Source organism: Rhodamnia argentea, chromosome 11 (genome assembly GCF_020921035.1).
Source record: "Rhodamnia argentea isolate NSW1041297 chromosome 11, ASM2092103v1, whole genome shotgun sequence".
In the NCBI taxonomy this organism is placed as follows: Eukaryota; Viridiplantae; Streptophyta; class Magnoliopsida; order Myrtales; family Myrtaceae; genus Rhodamnia; species Rhodamnia argentea.
The window spans coordinates 9,855,095-9,881,925 of record NC_063160.1 but is presented as its reverse complement, the minus strand read 5'-3'; the positions used below and the strand labels follow the sequence as shown (position 1 = coordinate 9,881,925).

General features: G+C 38.7%; 2 protein-coding genes across 2 annotated transcripts; both read left to right on the top strand.

Annotated features, from left to right (window-relative positions):
* Positions 1-9,169: 9,169 nt before the first annotated feature.
* Positions 9,170-16,385, top strand: LOC115752388 (extra-large guanine nucleotide-binding protein 1). The gene is made up of 8 exons (XM_030690540.2): positions 9,170-10,904; positions 11,000-11,137; positions 11,222-11,326; positions 11,445-11,630; positions 12,636-12,816; positions 13,712-13,944; positions 14,986-15,149; positions 15,501-16,385. Exons 1-8 carry the CDS (start codon positions 9,633-9,635, stop codon positions 16,081-16,083), a joined length of 2,862 nt encoding a protein of 953 aa, XP_030546400.1. The 5' UTR covers positions 9,170-9,632; the 3' UTR covers positions 16,084-16,385.
* Positions 16,386-19,486: 3,101 nt separating this feature from the next.
* On the top strand, positions 19,487-25,883 carry LOC115752395 (protease 2). The gene is made up of 11 exons (XM_030690550.2): positions 19,487-19,932; positions 20,227-20,405; positions 20,719-20,941; positions 21,030-21,171; positions 21,265-21,465; positions 21,750-21,875; positions 21,980-22,108; positions 23,376-23,773; positions 23,940-24,156; positions 24,472-24,662; positions 25,595-25,883. The coding sequence occupies exons 1-11, from the start codon at positions 19,553-19,555 to the stop codon at positions 25,770-25,772; spliced, it is 2,364 nt and encodes a 787-aa protein (XP_030546410.1). The 5' UTR covers positions 19,487-19,552; the 3' UTR covers positions 25,773-25,883.
* Positions 25,884-26,831: the final 948 nt, after the last annotated feature.

The window sequence follows — 26,831 nt, the reverse complement described above, 5'->3', positions numbered from 1 at the left end:
TCTTACTCTCTACTGACCCTCTGCTTTGCTTGTTGCCACTGTCGAGTCTCAAAATTCTGCACGAGCCTCGAGTCTCGTACTCGGCCGTGCTTAACCAAGGCCCTAATCTCGGATGCGGGGTCACCCAAGTCCTAGATCTCGGATCTCGGGCTCACTCGATGCCGAATCGAGGTCGATTGGATAGGCAAAGACCGTAGAATGGAGGGATATCGGTTAAGTCATCAATTGATGTCTGAATCAGTTTTTGCATATTCCTTTTGGGTTTTTTTTTTTTTTTAATTCTGACCTACTTCCCTTAACGGGATACAAATTTATCACCTTAATTTGTTGAACTTTCAAAACCTAAAATTCCAATGGAAGAAAATGAAATCAACCGCACTCGAGTGGCCGCATTAAAATTGAAATGGGCATCTGCAAACATTCCTCAATGGCCCTCCTCTTCTTCTGAATGTACACCCCATTTTCTGTAATTTTCGTAAACATTAATAATACACGAGACAAAAATTAAATGGTTAAGGTGGGGCCAGATATTTGTCGTCATTTTTCTTAAACTACAATATTATAAAGGAGTCATAAAATGACGTTTTCTCAATTTTACATCAATTGTATTATAAAGAAAAAAATGCTTACGTTTCATGACGGGAATATTTAAAGTATAAGATCCCATAGAAATGACGTACTATAAATATTATTTCGCAGATGGGAAATAAAATAATTATATTCTGAGCATATAAATTATTGTCCATGTATTATACAATTAATCTGCCGAAGAAAGACATAAATTAAGTTTAGAATTAAAGTCATTTTACCTGAGTATAACACGGCATGTGGTTTATGCGTGCATAATTCGGTTCACTCCAAAAGATCATGTGTTTTTCTGCTACTTCACCAAACGTACGAGAGACGGAAGTTATGTAAAAAAAATCATGTACAGATGTGTAGCTAATATAAAGCTCCGTTTGTTTCGTGAAAAATGTGACATTTTTGAAAAAAAAAACCGGGAAGTCATTTTCCAGAAAAATGACAATATTTTTTCTCAGTGCTTGGTTGAGACCTAAAAATGAATTGGAAAATATTTTTCATCATTTAATAAGGAAAATATAAATTGATTTTTTGCATCATTGTTTGGCTGGAAATTGTTAATGTGGACGCCGAGTGTCGTACGCTGTATGGTCGATGCAAACATATATAATTCCTATAATTTTTTAAAGGGTTAATATCATGAAAAATCTCAAATTGCTACAGATATAACAAATTTCTCCAAATTAATTTTTTGACCATTAAAAATTACAAACTAGTATACACGCAATAAATTTACACTCTGTTAGTTTTCATTAAGTTTTACCATCAAATTGCTAAATTAGATTACACATGGCGGTTGACGGGTGTAACAGTTTGGAGTTTTTACCCTACGTTTGTCACGGGCATACTAGTTTTTCTTTTTTCATAATATTAATCCAATTTAAAGAAAATTAACGAATGGTAAATTTATCACAAGTATATCAGTTTAGGATTTTTGACAGTCAAAAAATTAGTTTGGGTTAATTTATCACAAATGTACCAATTTGAAGGTTTTTGTGGTTAAAAAAATTACTCTAAGGTAAATTTGATACATGCGTATCGGTTTGCAATTCTATGTGATGTTAACTCTTTTTTAAAAAAGATTAATTTTTTAATAGCTTTATTTTTTTTTCCTTTCTTTCTTTTTCCTTTTACTGCTTCCTCCACCACGATCGCCCGGTGGTGGCCACAAGCTAGCTCGAGCTCGCTTATTTGGCTGGCCTCTAACAAGCCGATGACTAGCTGAGAAAGAAAGAAACAAGAAAAAGAAAGAAAAGAAACAAGGAAAATAATAATAATAAATAATTAAAAAGAAAATAAATGTGAAGGAGTGCATGGATGAAAGATGGGAGAAAATAATTCTCTTTTTGAAAAGAGAAAATAATTTTCCCCACTTTTAAAGGTTTTTTTTTTCATTGATAGAAAATGTTTTCTTGATTAATTTTTGTTTTGTGTACCAAATATCGAAAATTCAAAAAAATTTACCTTTAAAGTTATTTTCTGTGGAATAAATGGAATCAATACGAGTATTTTCCTTAGAGGCTTTTTTAAACAAATGCTTTTGATTATTTTCCTTCCTTGCCAAGTCTGATCCTACAGTGAATCGAAAGAACATCGGTCACGGGCTGCCCGAACTTTAAGGGACAACACATTGCACTGTGAAGTCTGTGATGAATGATGTACCAAGACTGGTTTGTTTTTTTTTTTTTTTGTCAGAATACAAAGACTGTTGACAAGGCAAAAAACCCCAAAAGCTGTTTTGTGGACAAGAAAAAAAAATTCAAATGACTGGTGGTCCAATTTCTGTGCACCAATTCTTACGTAACAGAACAGGAAATAAATCCATAAGAGCACTCTATTTAGGCTCAATTTATTTGCAAAAAATATTTTTTTTCATTCTTTAGCATTTGGATCACTTAAAAATGAGTCAATAAAAAATTCATGCTTAAATTTGAATAATAATTCTAAAAATGACTAAATATTGGCGCTTTGACTAGAAATTATATGTTTGGACACGGGGACACCAATGCTTGCTTTCGGGTTGGGGCTCGATCTGCGAGGATCCATCGAGGCCAAGCCCCGGTCTTTAGAGGTTGGCTCGGGATACCGGCGCCTATGGTCGGGCTTAGAGTATGATGGCGTTGTCTGACTCCCTAGTGCCCCCGGTTGGGCTTGAGACCCCGGTACTCATTTCCGGATCTTTAACACATGAGCTTGAGACCTAGCACTTGGCATTGGGTCCATCAAGGCCCGCACCGTGACCTCGTTGCCATTGCCCCGGTCCTCAATACTTGGGCTCATGTCCATCGAGGCCTCCATGCCTAGCTCGAGTTTATTGAGAGAGTGCTTGGGTCCTCGACGCCCGTGCTCGTGTCCATCTAGGTCGGACCTTGGACCTTTCTACCCATGCCCCAGACGACGTCCCTGTTCGGGCCCCCGGTGCTTGGGTTCGGGACCTCGACGCCTTGGCATGTGACCCTAACACCCATGCCTCGGTCCTTAACGCTTGGGCCCAAGTCCTGGGTCTATTGAGGCTGGGTTCGAGACAACGACACCTGCCCAAGTCAATCGGGGCTGAGCTTGAGATCGCGATGGCCTCACCTAGGTCCATCGAGGGTTTGTGTCCATCAAGGTAGGCTCCAGGACCTTGGTACACGAGCTTTGGTCATCGACACTCATGCCTAGGTTCATCAAAGCCGAGACCCCTAAGCCTGTGCCTCGGTCTCCCGGCCCAGGTGCTTGAGGCTAGGCCCGAGTCTCTAGCACCCGGGTTGGGGTCAATTGAGGTTGAACCCGAGACCGTGGTGTCCGTACACAATTCTCTGGTTGTTTATGCATATGTAACTAGCGTTTGAATAATGTATGTTCATTTAAGGAAATCAAATCAACTTTCCTTAACGATAAAACAATTTCTCGAGAAATATTTTCCGAAATGTCACATTTACATTGTTGCAACATTGCCTATTTTATTTGCGGGATCATCCCCACCCTATTTCACGATCGAATAATATCTCTAGCTATGTTTTGCCAAATCGGATTTATCTTAATTTTTGAGGATTTTGTGAGAACCGGCATTTTTTTTTTTGTCCGTCCACAAAAGGTGAGGTTGACCAAAAATCGAATTGAATATAAAACTCTAAAGAATCGATTGCTGATACATTGCAGATAGATTGTAGTGCTCTTTCTGCAATAGAAAGTAGCTTCATCCCATTTGTTAGGAGATCAAGTTGGATCAAATTTCGTTAGTCAAGTTATGATGTAATGTTTGTGCTTTGCCCTTTTCATTATAAAAAAAAATTAGTTTGATCTCATTATCTATGATGATTTTGTTATTCAAGGAATTAAGGAAACTTTACGGTTTTCAGTGTATTATTTTATTGTGTTATGTATAATTGTTGTGTTGAAAATCGAAACATTCCTAATTAACATGCTTAACAAATGCCTTAGGGATGCTTGTCAAAATAAAATCTATAGACCATAGGGCACAACAAAAAGGAGTAGTTGGTAAGAGTAAAACCGGGTCAAGCTACTTGGACTCGGCTCAATGTTTAATCGAGTATCTCGGCGAGTCGAGTTTGAGCTCGGCAATACGCGCCTCGATAATATTTTTAGAGAATCATAATGCGTTTGGCAATTGTACAAAATTTCTGTTCTTGAGAATAACCAGGTGGCGAGAATTCTTTTTTTTTTTTTTTTTTTTTCATCTTTTTAAAAATATTTTAATTTTTTTTTAATTTAACTTTTTTGAACTTTTTTTTACATTTTTTAAATTTTTTGCATGTTTTTGAACGAATAATATTTTTCACTTTTCCCATTTTTTTTAAATATTTACCTTTTTTGTTAAATTTTAAAGTTTATTTTTAAATTTAATTTAAAAAAAATATTTAAAAAATATTATTTGTTAGTAAATTTTCAAATCTATTTTTTTTTTTTTAAGTTTAGAAGTTCACATAGAAGCCTATGTGGACTTAATCTTCTTAAAAGAATTGGCACTTTGTTCTTTTTTGTGATTCTCAAAAGTGATTCTTTTCTTTAGAATCAATTTTTTTAATTCTTTTTTTTGGTCCAAAAGCATTTCTGAGAACAGAATAAGAATCATAATCATTTATGTTACCAAACATGTTTCTCATTATTTTTTGTTCCGGTGAGCAGAATCAGAAAATCAGAATCGTTGCCAAATAGACCCTAAGTTATTAAGTGATACATTTACGACCTACTTAAATTTGTGAAGCGACCAATTTATGACCCATACTTTTAAATATGGGTTAAGATATGTGTTTTGGACCCATTTTGCCAAATCTACTAACAGGTACTCATTAATAAATTCTAAGAAAAATTCTAAATAAGGGTCCGAAGTGCTATCATTTAATGAGAGCATGAAGTGAGCATTGTTCCAAATAAGTGCCTAAAGTGCCTATTTATTCAAAGAATGGTATAACTAAGGGCATTTGTGTCAATTTCTTTTTTATTTCTTTTGTATTTTATTTTTCTCATCTAATTTTTTTTTTCCGGTTTCCTCCCTAGTTGCACACCACATTGCAAAGTTGTGACAGAGGGCAAACCGTAACGTCTCGAAATTCGGGCAATTTTAAGAAGACCGAATTCGACGAATTCCAGTTTGGTAAATAATATTGAGTTTTCGATAATTGAGGGACAATCTTTGGACGTTGAATTATCGAATTGAAAAGGATATTGGATTATCCAAAGTCATTGGATAAGGAAAATCAAGTTGGATTAGTCGAGCCGTTGAATCGAAGCATTGAGACATTTGCGCCCGGACCTAGCCCTAGCCGAATTTGAGTAGTGAATTTACCATTTTCCCCTAAAGGTAAATTTACTTTTTTGCCCTTACCTTGAAATTACAATTCTACCCATTTGCAAAATGACCATTTTACCTTTAGTGTTAAATTATCATCTTACCCTCAATTATTGGTTGCAAAATGACTAATTTACCCTCACTTGAGAAATTACCCTTTTGCCCCTAGCATTAACGAATAAAAGACAAAAGCCACCATTGAGAATATATTTGCTTGGCCCCACCATTTCATCATCTTCTTCCTCCTCACTCTTTCCCCCCATTTTTGGCTACCCCCCCCCCTCTCTCTCCCTCTACCTCCATTTTTGCCGTTCGCCATTCGCCTCCACAAGTCGCCGAGCCACTATGAGTTGCTATCACCCGTGCACCGCCATCCTTCGCCAAGCCAACCCCCGCGAGCCATAGCCACCGTCCGCCGTAGCCGTCACCGTGCTCGTGCCGCCCAACCGAGCCGCGCCCCACAGCCTAGCCGCCTCATCATCGCCGTGTCGTCGCTGAGCCACCCACCGAATCGCGCCACGCACCTCCAACTAAGCCAACATTGCGCGCCGCTCGTGTTGTAGTCGCATTGCCCGTGCCGCCCGCGGTCGCCACCGTCGCCCTCATGACCGTTAGTTTGTGAGTTAACCTCTTAATCCTTGATTAGGTTATTAATTGCATTTAGGGATTAGTTTAGATTATGTTAATTATGGTAAGATTACGTTAATTAGGGTTAGATAATGTTAATTGAGGTTAGATTATGTTAACTTCGGTTAGGTTAGTTAACCTTGGTTAGGTTAATTAACCATAGTTGCTTTAATTAATCATGATTGGGTTAGCTAACTAAGATTGAGTTAATTAACCATAGTTGAATTAATTTAATCATAGTTGGGTTAATTAACTATGATTGGGTTAATTAACCAAGGTCGGATTAAATAATAATAAAAATAATTTGGTGATTGTTTTGTGTCCTTGAATGTATATATTGACATGAAAATAATCACATATTTTGAGATGGAATTTGCTATCTTGAAAAATGAATTTTTGGACATGTAATTAAGGACGCACTAAGAGGTGGCGTCGGACCGTCATGTTTTTGTGTGCCAAAAATTTTGCACGGTATAGAATTGAGGAATACCAAGTTTGACGAAAAATGCATGCCTCTGTGATCACTTGTGAATTTTTTATTGTATTTTTAAGCGTAAAAAATTGCAATAAGTTGAGTTGTGATCATGGCCATGTTTGCATTGGGCTAATTGCGAAGATATGAACTGGCATAATTGTCCGGTGTGCTCCTGGGGTCACATGAGAGAACCGTCACCCGGGGTGTCCAGGGAACGATGCTTGATATGTCCGTGCCGGCGGGAGTTTGAAACATACGGTTCATCGAACACCCGACAGTCCATGTCGCCGGGCCAGACGGATGCCGGTCATGACTTGTGTCGAGCCAATGCTTTATACAGGAATGCTTGATATGTCCATGCCGGCGGGAGTTTGGAATCACATGGCTATCGGTTGCCATGCTCGATGGAACGAGACGATGCTCGATCATGCCGGAAGACCGCCAACCTTCGGGTTGTGCTGTGGCTAAGTGGTCGTTAATAATCGAAACACGTGTGGTGCATTTTGCATGCGAGATAGTGATGGGTGTTTTGGTTGTGTGCTTTGACTTGTGTGTTGTTTATATAATGCCGTGATGCACACTGAGTAGGGTGTGTTCCAAGACGAGGTAAATGTGCCTGTGATTGATGGTTAACTAGTTTGAGTTAAGTGTTTGATCACGTAGTAACTAGAGCATTGCGGAAGTGGCACGCTATTAATCTATTATCGATATTAACCTGTATGTTAGGGCCACCATAAGTGAATCAGCACCTTATTCAAGTTTAGGGCGTTGACTTCCCGAGATTTTATATCTTACCCCGTCGTTGTTAACTATTTTCAAGACTTTAGTTGTGGAGAGCGGACCAATTTGATTTGGGATAGGATCCAAAGTCTGATCCGGATGAGGACCCCGAGACCCAGGCTGACTACCGGCTCTGAGGAAAACGTGGATGTTGATCCCTTTTTGAGTAGTATGGAGTAGCGTTAACCCCAACCCCGAGATGGTATCTTTTTTATGGTTGCGGGAAGTGGCCATGAGGTGTGGCTTGTGTATACGTATTGCCCAGAGTTAACGGTAAATAAATAAAATGAGCTTTTGCTGTCTGATGGTTGTTGGTTCTTTTCTGACTATCCTTGCTGTTATGTTTGTGCAGGGATGAGGATCGTTTTCGCATGCACCTAATTGAAAGATAAAATAAATGGGTCGACGACGTGATTAGGACGTCGCCCTTAAACGACCCGAGGCATTTGGTAGGGTTGCTGCGTGTCCGGGGATCGGGGCGTGACACAAACTATTTCGGCCGGCGAGGGTTACCGGGGCTAAAACAAAGGAAAAAAAGAAATGTGAAAAAAGAAAAGAAAAAACTGATGAAAATATCCTCGGTTATGCCCTTCTTTGAAACAAATATGGCAGTTCATGTCATTATTTAAAATAATATCCAATTTATGCCCATATTTGAAAAAATGAGAGCGCTTCAAGCTTTTATTTGAAATTTTTCCTAGAATCGATAAAATATTGAGCACAACGAAAATGAGTCTTATGTAAGAGTGAAATCGAGTTAAGCTACTTAGTCTTCAGCTCAATGTTTAATCGAGTATCCGGGAGAGTCGAGTTTGAGCTTGCCAACACTCATTTCGATAATCTCTCGAGCCTAATCAAGCTTTAGTTTTTTTTTTCAAAATATTTGATATCTACAACGACACATAAGTCGTTCAAATTACATAATTAACCCTAGTATACAAACATATAGGAGATGTTCAAGCCAACTTGAGGTCGAGCTCGAACTTACATGTAAAGAGTTATAATTGGTTGGATTCGAGAATTTCGGTTTTCTACTCGAGTAGAGCTCGGATAAATTTGGATACTCGATCAAGCTAGAGCTCGAGTCGAGCAATGGCATCTCGAGAGACATTTATAATACCATCCCTATTAGGGTTTAAATTAGTTTCGGGGGGGTTTGCAGAACGAAGCCTCCATACGTGTTGATTTATATGAATTCACGGTTTTGAGGCTTAAGTACCGTGAAATCTCTCTCCTAACAAGCTTGATGTCCATTTCAAAAAGGAAAAAAAAAAAATCACTCAAAAAATTAAATTGCTTGGGTCCATTTGCGAATGCTTTTTTTCTTTTATGGTTTGAGTAAAATGTCCAATTTATTTCCTGAAAATTGAATGATTCGAAATATATTTTTATAAAAATGATTAACTTGTATTACTTCTAAAAAGTGAATGAACGAAAAACATTTTTATCGTCTATAAAAATATTCAGATGTACATTGCAGTTGATAATAAGAATATTTTTTTATCAATTAATTATTTTGAACAATACAAACGGTCATTTAATAAAAATTCATATTATTTATTTTTCAGGAAATGAAATAAGTCTAAATTACCAACTTTTCCATACATTTTCTAAACACGGGGAAAAGGTGAAAGATCAAACCCCTTTAATTTCAACGGAAATTCCCGATCGCCAAAAACACGAGTGAAAAGACAAAAACACTGGGGCCCACTGCTAAGTTGGCGTGTTGGAACTTGGAAGTGGATATTAGGACTTACTTATTAGTAAATTATTAATGGAAATAATGAAAATGAAAAAAGATATCAAAAGGGGCAAAATAATAATAAAAAAAAAAGGTAACATGTGACAGATTCTCACTTCCAACCAGCCAGCAGCCGGTTTTTCTTCGGCTGTCTTTTTCTCTCACCTTCCCGAGCGCCTTTTCCATCCCCAATTGCCTCCTCTCCAAACACGACACCCACCGCCACCCCCACCACCCTCCTCCGCCACGTCCACCTCCACCTCCACTCTGTCTCTCTTCTTTCTCTCGCCCAGATACTTGTCTTCTTGCTTTGGCCGCCTCTCTCTCAGCTGTCATCCCAATTCGATATTAGGAAAAAGGAAAGAACCCATCTTGCAATCACCTTTCACTTCCCATTTCCGTCATCTTTTTATGCTTTTGTTTGCACTTCACTCCGATTTCTTGTCGCTTGTCCAGTTCGCGGCTTTTCCACCCGCTTCCTCTGCGAAGCGATTGGGAATATCGTCTTCCTCTCCATTTCCGCAGGATGTGATCCCCAAACCCACCCAGGAAAAGAAAGGCAGTCTCGTTTCGTACGCGGTCTTGTTTGGTGCCGCTTGCGTTGGGTTGTTGAATCTAGGGTTCTTGTCGAAATGGCCAAAGTGGGAACATCTTTCCCTCTCGGAGAAGACAACCCGGCCCAGTACTCGTTCGCATTGGAGTACGAGGGTCCGCCCGTGAGCCGTGATCTTCCGCGGGCTGTCCCAATCAATCTCAAGCAAATCCCTGTGGCAGCGGTGGTCGCGCAGGTCTCCGTCGCCGAGAAGCTCTCGCTCCCTGTCGTGCAACCGATCGTAGCCACTGACCATTTAGCCAATAAGCTCTCCAAAGAACTGACTGCCGCGGATTCCACCGTCTCGCCCACTTCCGTCATCGAAAACAGCCGTGAGACCGCTTCAAAGGAGCTTGATTCGGCCTCAGAGATTGCCGTGTCGCCGGTGGCTTCTGGTATAGCTTCGGGGCCGAGGGGCGGGGCCAAGTCGTCGGGTGAGTTAGGTAGCTCGGGTGCGCTAGAGTTCTCTGACGGCAACTGCTTGTCTGGAGAATTATCTGATGTTGTAAGTACTGCGCATGGATTGGAGTCGTCTTTGATTAGCCTTGAACATTCACGTGAGTTGTTTAATGGAGCGCAGAGTTGTAGCACCATAGAGTTTTGTGATAGTTTCGGCAAATCAGGGGGAAGCTCTCAGGCATTCAGAGTTTCCAATGTTGGGAAGGAGAGCATAGATTTGGATGGTTCTAACAGGCTGGATTGGGTTTCCAGTGGATCTGTTTTGAGTTTAGAGTGCCCCTCTTCTCCGAAGACTGGGGATTGTTCCGAGTCTAATAACGATGTTAGAAGAAACCCCGTTGTGACGTTTCATGATGATGAATTGGATGGGGGTCTCGAAGAGGAGTTTAGCAGGGATGAACAAGAAGTTCGGGTCAGGAGACAACCTCAGATTAAAGGAAAGAAAGGATCTTGCTATCGATGCTTTAAAGGGAACCGGTTTACTGAAAAGGAGGTTTGCCTTGTTTGTGATGCAAAGTATTGCAGTAATTGTGTGCTTAGAGCAATGGGGTCAATGCCAGAAGGGAGGAAATGTGTTTCTTGCATTGGCTTTCCTATTGACGAGTCTAAGCGAACGAATTTGGGTAAGTGCTCTCGAATGCTTAAACGGTTGCTTAACGATTTAGAGGTCAGGCAAATTATGAAGGCTGAGAAGTTGTGTGAAGCGAATCAGTTACCTTCAGAGTATTTGTGCGTAAATGGAAAACCTCTTTGCCCGGAGGAGCTGCTAATGTTACAGACTTGTCTGAGCCCGCCAAAGAAGTTAAAACCTGGGAACTATTGGTATGATAAAGTATCTGGATTATGGGGAAAGGTGAACATGGTTTCCAAGAAAATCTTTCCATTTTTGCCCTTGTTTTGTTTAGTCAATGGTTCGTAACGGATAATGCTTCCTGGTGACTTTAACAGGAGGGAGAGAAGCCTTCCCAGATAATCAGTCCCCATCTCCATGTTGGGGGTCCTATTATGCAGAATGCTAGCAACGGAAATACCCAAGTGTTCATCAACGGTAGAGAGATAACAAAAGTGGAACTCAGAATGTTGCAGGTTACATCATCACACTTCTCGAAATCATTTTGTAGACATTACTTTGAGAGTATGATTTTAGGAAATGACTCTTGAATATTTCAGTTGGCGGGAGTTCAGTGTGCTGGTAACCCTCACTTTTGGGTGAATGAGGATGGATCATACCAGGAAGAGGGACAAAAGAACACGAAAGGTTATATCTGGGGCAAGGTAACATTCTTTTTTTTTTTTTGGTAAGGTAACATTCTTTGAGGTGTCCTTTTATGTCTTTTCTTCTTTAAGAGATTGCTAAACTACACGTTTTACTGGGATGTGCATCTTTCTTCAGGCTGGGACAAAGCTATTATGTGCTTTCTTGTCACTTCCAGTGCCTTCTAAATCTTCTGGCTCTTATGCGGAACAATCTAACAGCCTGCTTGGCAGAAGTGTTCCTGACTACGTTGGGCAGAGAATGCTTCAGAAGATTCTTTTAGTTGGATATAGTGGATCTGGAACAAGTACAATATTCAAGCAGGTAATTTTTCCCATCCAAGCACGCAAAGCTTATGATATTGGCACGCGTAAAGTTGTACTAGATGACATAGTCTTGCTCTTGAAGACTCTGAGAGAGAGCTCCGTAATTGTATACATATGGAATCAAAAGTTGTTCCAGAGTCCATGCTTGTGATATGCCAGCGTATTGTAATTAAAGTCTTGGGGAAGAATCCCTGCCTTTTGTCTATATCATGTGTTGCATCACATGATCGTGCTTATGGTTTCCATTAAACTAGAAATAAAGGTAAGTTGGCTCAATATATATATGACTCAACAGTGTTGTAAATTTTATGAGGTTGAAATAAGAAATGGAAAGTTGATGCGGTAATTAGAAGATCTTTTTCACAAATGATCAAGTTTAGAACTTCACGAGTTGCTAGTTTATTGAGAGCAGAATCTCAATTCCTTTAAGACATACACTAGTCCTCCCACCATGCCACACTGTGACATTTGTGAAGAGGTTGAATTTCTTTAAATACATCGGATCTTCAGACTTCCTTCCATTTCTTTTGAGGGTATCACAGGCAATTTTACATCTTCTTAGTAGCGTGGTCTGTGCACAAAACCTGGAAGTTCCAAACCAAGGAAAAATATGCATTAATTAATTTGATCGTGCAGGAAGCAGAGTGCGAGGGTGAGTGTGTACTTTTGGATAAGATTGGAGAATAACAATCCAGTACTTTGGCCTTGAGAGACCACATCAAAGTCTTCTCTTACTTTAGATAATCTTGTACAATTAACATGAAATTTATTTGCTAAACCTTGCTTTTGCGGCATCTCCCTAGGCAGGTCCTCAGCAATGTTTTTCCTCTGCTTCCCTTTTTTACCGGTAAATGTTGTACAGCTAATGCTTTTGAGTCATAGTTATGGAATGTGATTGATTATAGACTTAAGCTCTTTGTCTTATTTATTTATTTCAAATAGTGCAAGGTTCACTGAAGCTATTCTGCCTTTGGATAATAAAATGAGCTTATATCCACTCCAGGTCAAACTTCTCTATGATGCTGTCCCTTTCTCAGCTGAAGAGCGTGAAAATTTAAAGCTCACTATTCAGGGAAACGTATATACCTATCTTGGGATACTTCTTGAAGGCCGTGAGCGTTTTGAAGAGGAATGCTTGTCTCACATGAGGAAAAACCGTTCTTCTGGTGGCAACGGCCATATAGGTGATTGTTTGATATACTTCTCTTTTCCTTGCCTTTAGCGGTTTTATGTAAAAATAGAGGAGATTGGCCTGTACACGTGAAACATGTCCTAAAAACTATATGATGGGCTTATGTCCTCGAAAACCTTGGATCGCCGAGTCATAAATGTGAAAAGATTGCGATAGTGAGCCTAGACTGCGGGAATAACATGATGGGCTTATGAGAAGTTCCCCATAGGTTGATAATGGGTTCTTCATTTAATAGGCCAGATACTAGTCACGTTAAATCGCAACTTTCAGGTATCTTTTGAGACTTGGTCTGTAGTTCGTGGCCAGGTCAAGGAAGGGTTTCTCTATGAATATGTAATCAGTGTATGGAGATGGCTTCTGTTTTATCCCACGAGGATTCTAAGACAGGATTAGAGATTGTCATAATGACATGGTTTTACTCATATGTTAAATCCTCTTATAGCTAGCAGATTTGGTTTCTGAAAGAACTTGAAGTTTTTGGGGTCCTTCTCTACTTTAGAGGTCTCTTGTAAGTGCCTAATGACCATATTAAAAGGGATTAAGAAATAGAGGGACATATTGGACCAAATAGACGTACAGAAGCACAGTTGTTTGACTAAAAAAAAAAAGAAAAGAAAATATTCAAGGTTACTGTTGTTGTGACTCACAATACTATTGTGGACTGAGAGCCAGAAATCTAGGTAATATAGATAGGTCACTTGGATTATCTATAAGAAAGATGTTATAATTCATATGACGCGTTCGTATTATCTCTGCAAACTAACGACAATAACTGGTTGCAATACTATCCGGATAAGAAATTCTATGTCTTCAAACGCAAATTATCCTCATCGCTGAACATGGCTCATATATGGCAGTTATTAAATGAGTTAATCTCATTATGACAGAAAATCATGAGGAAAAGTCAATATATTCCATTGGACCACGCCTGAAAGCCTTTTCAGACTGGCTGCTAAAAACCATGGTGTCGGGCAATCTGGAAGCCATTTTTCCTGCTGCCACACGTGAATATGCCCCACTTGTGGAGGAGTTATGGAATGATCCCGCCATGCAGGCCACTTACAGCCGAAAAAATGAGCTGGAAATGCTACCTACTATTGCCAACTACTTTTTAGAGCGGGTGAGATCATGTTCTCTTTCCTTGTCTGAAAGACTTCCATATAAAGTACGGATTTGTCAGAATGCTGATTATGCTCTTTCTATTTCTATTAATAGCAAAAAGTGATTAAGCTCTTTCATTTATTTTCAAGTAGAGAGTTGTGTGCTACTAATTGTGATATTGTCGATTTCTATGGGGATTCATCAACATCAACATCACCTTTATCTCAAACTGGTTGGGGTTCTATGGGGATTCATGGAAGAAAAACATTCTCCTGTTGAATATGTGATTCTCCATCATTTCTTGTTTCTTTTGACGCAATTGGTCTGGCCTTTCCTTGCTTGCTTCAAATTAATAGCGATGTCTGCACCATAATGATGGTAGAAACAGAAGAAGTTTATCATGCTGAGATGCTTTTCTCTTATATTTGGTGTAAGTAATAGATGGAGATGGAGTGCTGTGAGTGGCACAATGAAGAAATAGTTGAATGAGCATTTCATTGGCTATTCCTTGTCATTTGAAAAAGAAAAATTGGGTCCAAGTTAAAATTGGCAAGGAAGTGATTCCAATATATTGACTTCATCCTTGTGAGAATGAAAATCATATAAAAGAGGCGTAAAAGAATTGGGGAAATGTTGCATAAGTTGAGAAGGGAATAGTAATTTATCACCAGACGATGACATGGGGACAACCCAGAAAAGGAGAACCAATAGAGGAAAGGAATGTGAATTAAACTTTGGATCAAACATACTTCAAGGGAATAAGTAGGCTCTTAGTACGAAGAAAGAGATAAAAAATATCGTGAAAAATGGTCAAGCTAAGTCCAAGACGATGCATACTTTGAGTCTCGATTTTTCTGTTATATGTGATGCTGTAAAGCAATGTCAGTCACTACGTTAATTGCTTTTTGGATAATTTGACGGTGACCTAGCTTGTGATTTACACTAAATAATGTGACCTTACACTTGTGGAGTTTGCTATTCCACACTGCATACTCCTGCATCTTATTACCGTACTGCCAGTTAATCGTTTCATTTCTAATGCCTTCTCCTTTCTGGTCAGGCTGTTGACATTCTGAGGTTGGATTATGATCCCTCAGATTTGGATATTCTGTATTCTGAAGGTGTGATATCATCAAATGGACTTGCTTGTGTGGACTTCTCGTTTCCCCAGTCTGCACCTGATGATTATACTGATTCGATGGATCATCATGACTCTCTGCTTAGGTTGGTACCATCTTGTTAATCTGCACTGTAGTCACAGAGCCTGTATATTGTTTAGTCCTTTATCCAGGCATTATAAAAAATATTGAGGGCAGAACAAACTCAACAATCACCTGGCCATTGAACTTTATTTTAAGGAGAACCTGAAGATCACTGCTCCACTAGCAAATTGAATATTTGACTCTAGCAGTTTTGCCAAGGTGAATCCAATTATGATCAGTCTCGACTTAGAACTCAAGTATCTATGCCGAGTAAAAGTGTGGTGATTCATCCTGTTCTCAACCATATTGATTTGTCTGGCGCGTTGGATCTCAAGTACTTAACATTCGTTTTTTTTCCTTGATGTTTCGGCAGGTACCAACTAATCAGAGTGAATGCGAGAGGCCTTGGAGAAAACTGCAAGTGGCTAGACATGTTTGAAGACGTTGGTCTTGTCACCTTCTGTGTCGCCTTAAGTGACTACGATAAGTATACTCCCGATGCAAATGGGTCCTTGACGAACAACATGATACAGAGTCGGAGATTCTTTGAGAGCATTGTCGCTCACCCGACTTTTGACCAGATGGATTTCCTTCTAATGCTAACGAAGTTTGATCTCTTCGAGGAGAAGATAGAACAAGTCCCACTAACCGAGTGCGAGTGGTTCGATGACTTCCACCCTCTAGTCAGCCGCCATCACAGTAATAGCAGGAGCAACAGCATTAATTACAGCCCAACGCTCGGTCAGCTGGGCTTCCACTATGTTGCGGTGAAGTTCAAACGGCTTTATGCTTCACTCACGGGTCGGAACTTATACGTTTCTTTGGTGAAGGGATTGGAGCCTGATAGCGTTGATGCGGGTCTCAAGTACGCGAGGGAGATTCTGAAGTGGGATGAGGAGAGAGTGAACTTCAGCTTGAGCGAATACTCGATGTACAGCATGGAGGGGAGCTCTTAGTGCAGATTTTCAGATCGGGGGAAAGCTTGTAAATTGAACCTCCGACTGGGCATTACTGTAGGTAATGTACAGAATCTACAGATAACGTGCTGTAAATTTAAGATGGGGAGAGATTTTTCTTCGAGCTATTGTGATTGACGCATGGATTCCATTTCGACAATAGTTTGGAATGCACCAGCAAAGTTAGGCTTGTCAGTAAAATTTGCAAGGAAGGGATGGTGATGTTTGAGTTGTAGTGGGAATGTTTAATACCTTTCTTTTTGTTCTCCATATTCTGAGTAGCTTCGCCAGATTTATTTCGCAATGTGAATTATTTGAATGCGATATAGTTTGGAATTGTAACACATGCTTTGGGGCTTGTAGTTCCGCTTTCTAGTATCGGTTTAACAGGTAATCCGTTACGGCTTTCAAAACCAATCCGACAGGCGACATTTTCTGGCTTTAGATCCAATGGCCCAGATTCTGTACGGGGCCATAGATTCTTCTCGAAAAGTTATCGCTCGTGCTGTCCGATAAGCGCACATGCTTCAGCTAGTTGAACTGCAATGGACTGTCCATGCACGCGATTGCATGTTGTTCAGAGACAAATTTGGGCAGCTCATCAAGGTGTCACAGATCTTTTAATGATGTGTGAAAAACATGAACTAATTTGTTCTCTTTGGTTGGCCGATGCGAGAGGAAACTGTTAAGCCTTTTGACAAGCAAAAGGGCAAGGAATGGGCGATCAAAGCTGACAATCTCTCTAATTGTTCGCACTGGCAATGCAAGGTTCGGTTTCAATCATGGTCATCACCTCTCTAGTTTAGATTTTTTGGCTATGTTTCTTCTCTAGATTTCTAGGCAAGATATGATTGGATATAATAGAATATGAAATCTAGATATTTTGTTATATCCTAGCTACTGTTTGGTAATCTCAATAATATCACTTTCACATCTTATAATGTTTATTATTTTGTATAAACAACATAACTTTATAAATGAATCTTAAAATTGGGCAAATGAAGATGGTAAGAATCTATCACAACACTCTTACCTATTTTATTTTTATTTGATTATCTTTTTTTATGATTTTCATTTTCCAAATTCTTTTATTTTTTATTTGTTTTTTCCCCTTCCATCATTTTGTAATAAAATTATCATGCACTATACTATTATATCAAAAGTACTAAAATATCTAGATATGTAATAAATATAAATACTAAGTATATATATATATATTCACATTTTGAATTTATATTATAAGATAAAAAGAAATTCGAATATAAAAACAAAAATAGAAATAAATAAAACCAAAATTTTGGTTTTTTATTTTAATTTTTTATATTAGGACTCAGATATTATTTTAATTATATTAATTTACAGAGTTTGTTATTCGAGAAAAATAACTTTTATATTATGAATATTAAAAATCCTATTCACTTTTATCCCACCTTTCTTATAGGATAATTTATCTGAGTCATATTCCTCTTATATTCGATTTTATCCTATCCTTAGCAGGCACTTTAGGTGATAAATCTTATTCTGTCTTGAATTCTATGTTAATTATCAAATATAGCCGTTGAATTTTAAGAGTGCAAATTCAGTGATGGGCAAGCTCCTCGTTACAACTCGGTTGAATCCTAGTGGAAGAAGGCCCAAATTTAGATGTGCGTGTAGCTGGTTCATGAGTGCTACGACTGCTAGCAGATGCTGCTAGGTTAGCCAACCTCCTTGATGATCGAGCATCTACTATTTAGGCTATGTTTGGTAATCAAGTTGATGCATATTCAAGATTGGATATGTGGAATATAAAGAGGATATAATCCGAATAAAATTATTTTATGGAGAGGTGGGATAAAGAAATAAAAGAAATAAAAAAAAAGAAAAACGTGAATAATAATCATATAAAACGAAATTGACAAAAGTGTAGTCAGAAATCCTTACCATTTTCTTTGTACAATTTTTACTTTTTAGATTCATTTACACCGAATATGTGATTTACACCAAATATAAACATGATATAATGTGAAATTTCAATTTTATTACGGTGATTCACTGAAATTATATTGTTCGCTAGAAATTCAAACGTTAAAAGGCAGCCTCTCAAGACAAGCGTGGCAACATTTCTGCTTTAGAAATCAACTTTTGGTCAGAATTTGATTTTTTTACTTTTGCTTCTAAGCAAAAATTGATTTTTTTAACTTCTGTTCTAGAAGTTAATTTCTAATCAGAGAAAGGTGTTTGATAACATGACAAAATTTTTGCTTCTGAAACAGAAATTCGTTTGCTAATGTTTGAAAATTTATATTTATGGAATATTATAAATCTTCTACAAAAAATTATTGATCCTAACCTCAAATGCATGTTATTCGAGAAAAGTGAAATGCAAATAATGACAAATTTACATATAATTTTTTATTTAATTATTTTATGCAAATGGGGACCAATTTTATAGGACAAATTCTAGTAATGAATATGATGGTTGAACTGATATAGCCACGCCAAAAGCACGGAAAGTTTCGATACTTCCTCTCCTATCTTTCTAGCGTGATTTATGTCGCAATGGACATAGTATATAAACCTTCTTCGTGCTGAAACTGTCTCTAGTCAGAGGTGTATCATAATACATTCAGTAAACCATAACATTGGACGAATTGGTTCATGACAAGTAACAAAGCTTTCCAACAATTTGGTCCGGTATTTGTTGAGAATCTAAAAAGAAATTTCAAGTGAGTGAATCTAAAAATAACATTTACAAATCCTACATAGTGCTTTGAAGGGTGTGAAGAATATCGATGAGTAGAAACATACGAGCATTTTGCTTTTCAACATCCAATTTTTTTGCTTTTAAGAATCCGAGTAACAAGACAAATAACTTGAGAAGTTCAAAGGTAGCAACAACAATAGTATAATTGTGTCTTTTATAGGATTGCTCAGTCCACTTTAAAATATTTGTTGTATGCCATTTAATTAACTTGGTCAATTGCTCGATCCACTTTGCGATGATTGTGTCTTTGTGGAATGTTATTTAACCAAATCATGAAAGTTTTATTTCTTATAATTCGTTAAAAAGATGACATTGTTAAAACACTTTCATGCAATATAAAATTTAGTGATAATTTATTATTTTTTTTAAATTAATTTTTTATTTAACAATCGGAGATCAATAGTGGTCACTAACAGTAGCGACGAAGGTTACTAGCAACAAATTGTCTTTTTTATTATTATTTTAACTTCTGGACACAAGTAACTTTATTTTACTTTTAAAAGTTGCTCAAAAATAACTTTTAAAATTGCTTCAAAAGTAAAAAAAATAAAGTTATGTAATAAAAAAAATAACGTAATCAAATAAATTTTCTTGAAAAACTACGATAGCAAACAGATTTCTATGTCAGAAACACTTCTTTCTGCTTCAGATCTTATATTTCATAGCCATAAGAGTGATTCGCACCGCCAAAACCCTCCCCAAAACCCCGTCTCTCACCAGACCATGCGCCACCTACTGAATACCCACCGCTGCCACCCCCTCCTCCGCCACTCCAAGGCCGCCGTGGCCTCCCTCCATTCCTCCCGCTACAAGGCCCCGAGGTCTCCGCCTCCCCCGCCGGACCCTCCAAAGCCGCCGAGGCCGCCGCGGAAGCCGGAGACTTTCGCCCTCCACGACGCGACGTGGGAGGACCCCTACAGCTGGATGTCGAAGCTGAACGACAAGGTCGCGATGCGGCACATGGACGTGCACATGGAGCAGGAGGAGAAGTACACCGAGGCCTTCATGTCCGACACCGACAAGCTCCAGAGCAAACTCCAGTCCGAGATGGCCTCTCGCCTCTCGTTTGAACTCTCAACGCCTCCTCTCCGCTCGGGCCCTTGGTAATATCTCTCTCTCCTCTGGTACATGTGAAGTTGGGTGCTTTCGAGTTACCTATGTTATTTCAATCGTGGTTTTCTCGGTGATTTTTCTACTTATTTGATCTTGTGAGGTTGTGATATCATGTCGCGTCTAAACTTGAGACCCTAATCGCGGAAGATGAAGCTATAGAAAGAATATCATCTAATTGGTGATTCCATTGTCTTTCCGATTGTATTGGAGCAAGTCATTTTCGGATTTCATGTCACTTGAGAGATTCCGTTGATTCTCTAATAAGTTCCAAATTTTTGACTTAGGCTATACTATAGGCGAGTTGAAGAAGGAAAGCAGTATCCAGTGCTCTGTAGACGACTAGCGAGCTTAAATGAAGAGTTCATCTCTCATATATCTCCTTCAGCTGGATTTGATTTCACCTCAGGGAAGAGAATTGAGCAGAAGCTTATTGACTACAATCAAGAAGCTGAGAGATTTGGAGGTGATGCTCCTCACTTTTGGCTGGATGCACGCACTTTTTATGTGAAAGACTGGGTACCTGGTGCTCTAACATGTCTCTCTACCTTAATAACACGTGACTCGAGGATGAAAGGAACGTCTCCTTATTCCTACTTGATTTCATACTGTTCTGCTTTAGCTTTTTCTGGATGAAGTAGGAGATGAAAGGGTATTTCAAGTTTCTAACTTTTGTTCATTTAACTTGCTTCTCGCTTACCCGGCCAAAGAAGAGGAAGTGTTTCCCCACACCTGCCTTCCTCACGTGGTTGTACATTATTGTGTCTATCCTTTTTTAGGTTATGCTTATGAAGAGTTATCGGAGGTATCCCCGAACCATCTATTTTTTGCATACACCATGTATGACAAGGACAATGACCTCTTTAAGTTATCTGTGAGGAATTTAAATTCGGGTTCATTATGTAGTAAGCCTCAAGCTGAAAGAGTGTCGGGTCTAGCTTGGGCAAAGGATGGGAAGGCATTACTCTATGTTGTCACAGATCAAAACAAACGACCCTGTAGGTATGTATTGCATGGCGTTGCTTGCTTTATCTTATATTCTATGACCCCTAGGATTGATGAATCTAAATCAGCGTTTTCTGATCACAAGGCTATACTGTAGCATGATTGGATCAACTGAAGAAGATGTTCTGATCCTGCAAGAACTGGATGATAATATTCATATTAACATACGGCATACTAAGGATTTCCAGTTTGTGACCGTTAATACCTTCTCAGTTGCATGTTCAAAGGTATCCCCCCTGATGCTGATGATTTGCGATATGTGAAGGGTTAAAGCTAATCTTTCAAGTCCATGCAGCTGAATCAATAGAATCATATTTCAGGTGTTTCTGATAAATGCAGCAGATCCACTTTCGGGAATGACACTTGTTTGGGAGAGTAAAGGTCTATGCCATTGCGTAGTTGAACACCATAAGGGCTACCTTTTTCTATTCACAGATGCTACAAAAGATGGTAAACCTGTAGAGAATCATTATCTTCTTCGAAGTCTTGTAAATCCTTCTTATGGTCCAGCAACTTGGGAGGTTAGTGGTAAGCTATGCTTTCTAACCAATGTTTTCAGTAGCTTACTTTCTCATCCTTCTAGTTTTCCACGTTACATCCAATTGTGACATTTTTGAGAAACATCTGTTAGCATTTCTACGAAACTTTTTTTGTAGCTATATCTTCTGTGCGTCTTCTAGAGTTTACGTTTCTCCACTTTTTTGGATCAAGTCTTATTTTGTTGCTCTACAACAGCAGCAGAGTTCCTTCAGAATCTTCTCACTTGAGTTTATTGTTTTTTCCTTTGGTCTTTTCATTGCTGCAGAATGTACTTGTTGATGATGAAGATTCGGTCATTGAGGATGTTGACTTCAGTGATAAGTACTTGGTTCTTATACTAAGAAAAGATGGAAATTACAGAATTTGTTCACTCGCCCTACCTCTTGGGAAGGTAATCTCAGAAGAATCTGCCATGGATCTTTATAAGTCTCTGGTACTCAGCCAATAACATATAAATTACTTATTCTCCCATTAATATCCCTTTGAATATGGCAGGGTCAGATTCATCTTAAGGAGGCTAACCCTTGTTTCTTACCTCTTCCAAATTTTGTCTCCCAAATCTCACCTGGACCAAATTATGACTACTATTCCACTACGATGCGCTTCACAATATCATCACCTGTGGTACGTGTTTCAACACCCCATGGTTTGCTAGTTGCATACCATATATTAGCATAGTTTAAAGCAACATATGGACTTCTCTTATAACCAGGACTTAAATATGTCTTGTAGTCTCACATATATCTAGATTGACTAAAATAGTTCTACTCTTTGTCAGGTCCCTTACGAACTCTTTGTTTTAAGGAGTTCTTACCGTTCTCTGAAAGTAACAAATGCCTAATAGTGGGATTTTATCATTAATTGTTCTCTGTGAATTTACCATAGCCGTAAAAGTTATGTCATTGATCATTTAATTCCCTTTTTTCAATTTGATGATTTGGTGGAATTGATTTGCCACATGAGTAGCTGACTTACATCAAGTTGATTTTATTTGTTGGTAAGTTGCCTTCCTTCGGCCTTCATGTTGAATTACTCAATCCATGTATTCTGGCAAAGCATGCAAGCCTGTTTGAGGCATCTAACGTTTTTAATCATGTCTGTGGCTGTTTAAAATAGCTCTATGGCTGCTTTGCTGTAACCATACTAAACTTGATGTTTGGTTCTTTGGAAGGTATGACTTTGGGACTTCTGCTCATAGGTTTTGCCGCACTGGAACTTTTGATTAGCTTTTGGTTTTAAATAGGCAATTACCATGGAAGTCATCTTCCAAGTAGAAGTGATGGGCTTGGGTTCTGTAGTTGCTTGTTCATCATTACCCATGTGTGTAAGTTATGTTGCAGTTGTCTTTTGTTGACAGTTGGAGGCTAGGGGCATTAGCTTAGTATGTAATTTGTGTCATTATAAAGTACTTTATGAATGCTTCAACTTTCTGCAACTGTTCTTTTTCCTCTCTGATGAGTAACCTTCACTTGGGCAACATATTTCTAAGTGTAATGATGTGGCGGATGTTTTCGTGGTATTTTCTTATTTGTTCTTCTGTCAACGTGCAATATTTATCTTTTATGATATATAGTGGTCACATCGTATGAGCTACTTAGTCCAAAATGGCTCTGATGCCCATTTATAAGTCATCCTGCAATTTGTTGAAGTTGGGGTATCAGCTTAGTGTAACGTCCTTCATTGACAAGGATTTAATAGTGATTGGGCTTTCTGCAACAGTTGCATTTCCTCTCTGATGAACACCTTCACATTGGCAACATTTGTTTCTTTTGATTGCAATGATTTGGAGAACGTTCTCTTTGTTTTTTCCTCTTCAGACATCTGTAAGCCTGTAATAATTCTCTCTAATAACATACATAATGCGTATATGATGGGGTACTTTATGTCTCAGATGCCAGATGCTGTGGTTGACTATGATTTATCAAATGGTATATGGAATATCATACAGCAGCAAAATCTGCTTCATGAGAGGACACGAATTTTGTATGGCACGGCTTCTTCTGTTAGCATTCATGGAAAATTCTCTTCTATGGCTGAGGTTAAATTGGAGGATAATCCATGGAATGAGCTTTCTGAGTTTTATGCTTGTGAACGTCACGAAGTTCCTTCATGTAATGGGGTTGTTGTTCCTTTGACTATTGTGTATTCACGCACTAATAAGAGGGAAAATTCAAAGCCTTGTTTGCTGCATGGACACGGAGCTTACGGTGAGCTGCTTGACAAACGTTGGCGCAATGAACTTAAGAGTCTTCTTGATCGTGGTTGGGTTGTTGCATATGCTGATGTTAGGTATGTTTGCCTTGTGACAGTCCCTTTTCTATAGCCTGTGTTTTGAGATAGGAATTTCCAATTTCCACTGTTCTTTTTCTTAATGATGGAATTGCCATTTTTTATTTACCAGAGGATTTCCGAGGCTTGCTTTCAATTCTGATGGATTTGCATAGTTTGTCTGCAGAGGTAGTGGTGGCAGAGGTAGGTCTTGGCATCATGACGGAAGAAATAGGAAAAAGCGAAATTCAATTGAAGATTATATTGCCTGTGCCAGGTTCCTGATTGACAAAAAGATGGTACATGAAAAAAAACTTGCTGGTTGGGGATATAGTGCTGGGGGACTTTTAGTTGCTTCAGCCATTAACAAGTGTCCATACTTATTTTGTGCTGCAGTTTTGAAGGTCTGCTAGACTCTGTCCCTGCTTTCAGGTGTCTTTTTTGATAATTTTCGCTGCATCTATCCTTCTTGTGCCTGTGCTGCGTCTATGCTCTCTATGGATTGCATTATTATGGTCGAGAAACCGATGTTTGTTTTCCGTGTATCATCACCACAATGTTCCATGAATGAGTAGAATTTAGCAGTCTTAAGTCAGAGAAAAGGAGTCTTGTAGTACTACTTTGCACCATTTCCTTTTATGTTCGCAATTATTTGTGAGCTGGATTCGAGATGATTACATGTGAACTTAATGCTGCTTACTTGTTCTTTGTATTATCAGGTACCCTTTTTGGATGCGACAAACACACTTCTCTATCCCATTTTACCACTTACAGCTAGTGACTATGAAGAATTTGGTTACCCTGGGGATGTTGAGGACTTTCGGGCCATAAGGGAGTATTCTCCGTATGACAATATCCCAAATGATGTGTCTTTTCCTGGAATTCTGGTGACCTCTTCCTTTAGTACACGGTAGGTCTCTTCTTTTTCTTCTTAGAATTTTAAATCTCATCCTTTATGTCATTTGGAACTGGTATGGTGGGCTGGGGGTTTGAGAATTGTAGACACCTCAATTACTTAAGTTTTTTTGGGGTCAAGGTCACATATTTATATGGAACAGAAATGCAGCCAAAGCAGAAAATTTGAGTTATCCTTGAGTACAGTCAGATTCAACAATATGCACGTAGATTATCATTTTTTTTATTCCACATATGAAACGAAATTTATAACTGTGGATGCTCATCAGCATTAACATAACCAGATTCTAAGTTTGATCTAGGTGAATCTCACATGGCCACGTATATTTGAGAGTTTTCCAATTTAAGGATAATGACTAGGATATATTAAGGAGCCTGAGGGTTGGCTGACATGTTTCATTTGAAGTCATAGGACATATACTATTTAAGTCGTCATGCAGAATGAAGAAAAATATCCTAGCCAATGCATCATCAGGACATAGCTGCTTCTCATGCGTCTTCTAACAGGAAAATTCCATACCATCCTTTTGTTGTTGATAAGTAAATATTAACAGCACTGTGGTTTTTAGCTTTTTGATATTCTGTGAACTAGAAAGCAAGCTGCATGGTGTTTGGTGCAGCACCTGCATTTTGGTGCCTACTGAGAGGAAAAGGTGCTGGCTTGTGAAAGGTGATCATTTCATGGATGATGGAATCAGGCCTTTAGGACTGCTCCATCTTCTAAGGGTGTGCATAGACTGATGAGCAAAGAACTTATCTATTTATCTAATTAATACAGGATTGTATTGATGAAGTAATTCTTTCTGCAGTTATTGTTTACTTCTGTTTTATCCACTAGTCAGTTCATTTATTAATGATTATGTTCCTTCAAACTTGTGATTTCATGAGATCTCAAATTGCTTACTGTCAATGATTTTCGTGTTTCAGATTTGGGGTTTGGGAAGCTGCGAAGTGGGCTGCACGAGTCCGCGAAAACACTATTTACAACCCTGAACGGCCAATACTTCTCAATCTAACTACTGATATAGTAGAAGAAAACCGGTATCTGCATTGCAAGGAATCAGCACTGGAGACAGCTTTTCTTATTAAAGTGGTGGATTCCTAGGTTTGGCTTTTCCATCACCCGTAACGTGTTTGTGTAAAAGAACGAGACAATACATTTCTCAAACACATTCAACGAGTCTTAACAAGTGCCTTTGAAGGTCACCTTATGACATTCTCCATGTGTTCGTACTATTCTCCTCGAGTGTTTTTTTATAAATGCAAAACGGATTGGTCGAAGGTGGTTAGATTGCCAAGGCCATCAGATTACGTGGGCTGTCAAAACTGACGATCTATCAAATTTTAGAAATGGGGTCGACAGTCTGGTGCATTTTGCTTGGGGATTCATGAGGTAGATGGTCAAGTTGGCATTCCTGGAGGCTGAAGCTACTAGTGCAATGGCTGTGGACCGGTGCTTATCATTGTTCTTGCCAATTCTTAAGATTGCAGACATGTTTGGGCGTTCCATAAAATTATTAGCAGTTGTTATTTGGAAAGTTGCTATCATCCCCATGAGATTGAGAAACGTAATCTTGAATTTGAGAAGCTCCATGATTCATTTCATCACAATAGTGCTTCGATCTTTTCACAAGGGATGACGTTTATTTCGTGCAAAATCCACAGAATCTGGTAGTTTTAGGTGCCAACTCCATCTTATAAGTGCCCTAGTTTGTCAAGGGGTTGCTGTCACCAACCACCATTTACTCTTCGGAAAGCGGCTTTTGCACGCACGCTTTCAGCTGTCAACGTGACACTAGAGTCCTGTTTACTCGTCCTTTCTAAGGATTTGAAAAATATCAATCATCAAATTGTTTTCAGAAAGAAAACCCTCTTTTATTTGACAAAAAAAGAGGGAATATTGAGAAAAAACAAAAAAAAAGGAAAGTCTTGTCATCATTATCAGATCACTACACAATGCATCAGTTGCCATTTCTTGATACAGAGAGACTTCCATTGGAGACAAAAGTTAGTGGGTATGGCCCGGTCATGATAAGAGCAGAGAAAACAACCATGCCCTCTAAAATCGCAAACAATCAAAAGAAAACTGCAATTCTCAGTTGAATCATAGACGTCGAATGCGAAGATTCTGCATGGTTCTTTTACATGCGTGACCGAGTAAAAA

What these genes read in the sequence shown, in the direction of transcription:
- LOC115752388 (XM_030690540.2), top strand. Translation starts at nt 9,633, where the DNA reads ATGGCCAAAGTGGGAACATCTTTCCCTCTCGGAGAAGACAACCCGGCC. An exon ending in AAGGTTATATCTGGGGCAAG is followed by an intron (nt 11,327 to 11,444) that starts GTAACATTCTTT and finishes ATCTTTCTTCAG; the next exon opens with GCTGGGACAAAGCTATTATG. An exon ending in CATCATGACTCTCTGCTTAG is followed by an intron (nt 15,150 to 15,500) that starts GTTGGTACCATC and finishes ATGTTTCGGCAG; the next exon opens with GTACCAACTAATCAGAGTGA.
- LOC115752395 (XM_030690550.2), top strand. Translation starts at nt 19,553, where the DNA reads ATGCGCCACCTACTGAATACCCACCGCTGCCACCCCCTCCTCCGCCAC. An exon ending in CAAAACAAACGACCCTGTAG is followed by an intron (nt 20,942 to 21,029) that starts GTATGTATTGCA and finishes TCTGATCACAAG; the next exon opens with GCTATACTGTAGCATGATTG. An exon ending in ACCTCTTCCTTTAGTACACG is followed by an intron (nt 24,663 to 25,594) that starts GTAGGTCTCTTC and finishes TTCGTGTTTCAG; the next exon opens with ATTTGGGGTTTGGGAAGCTG.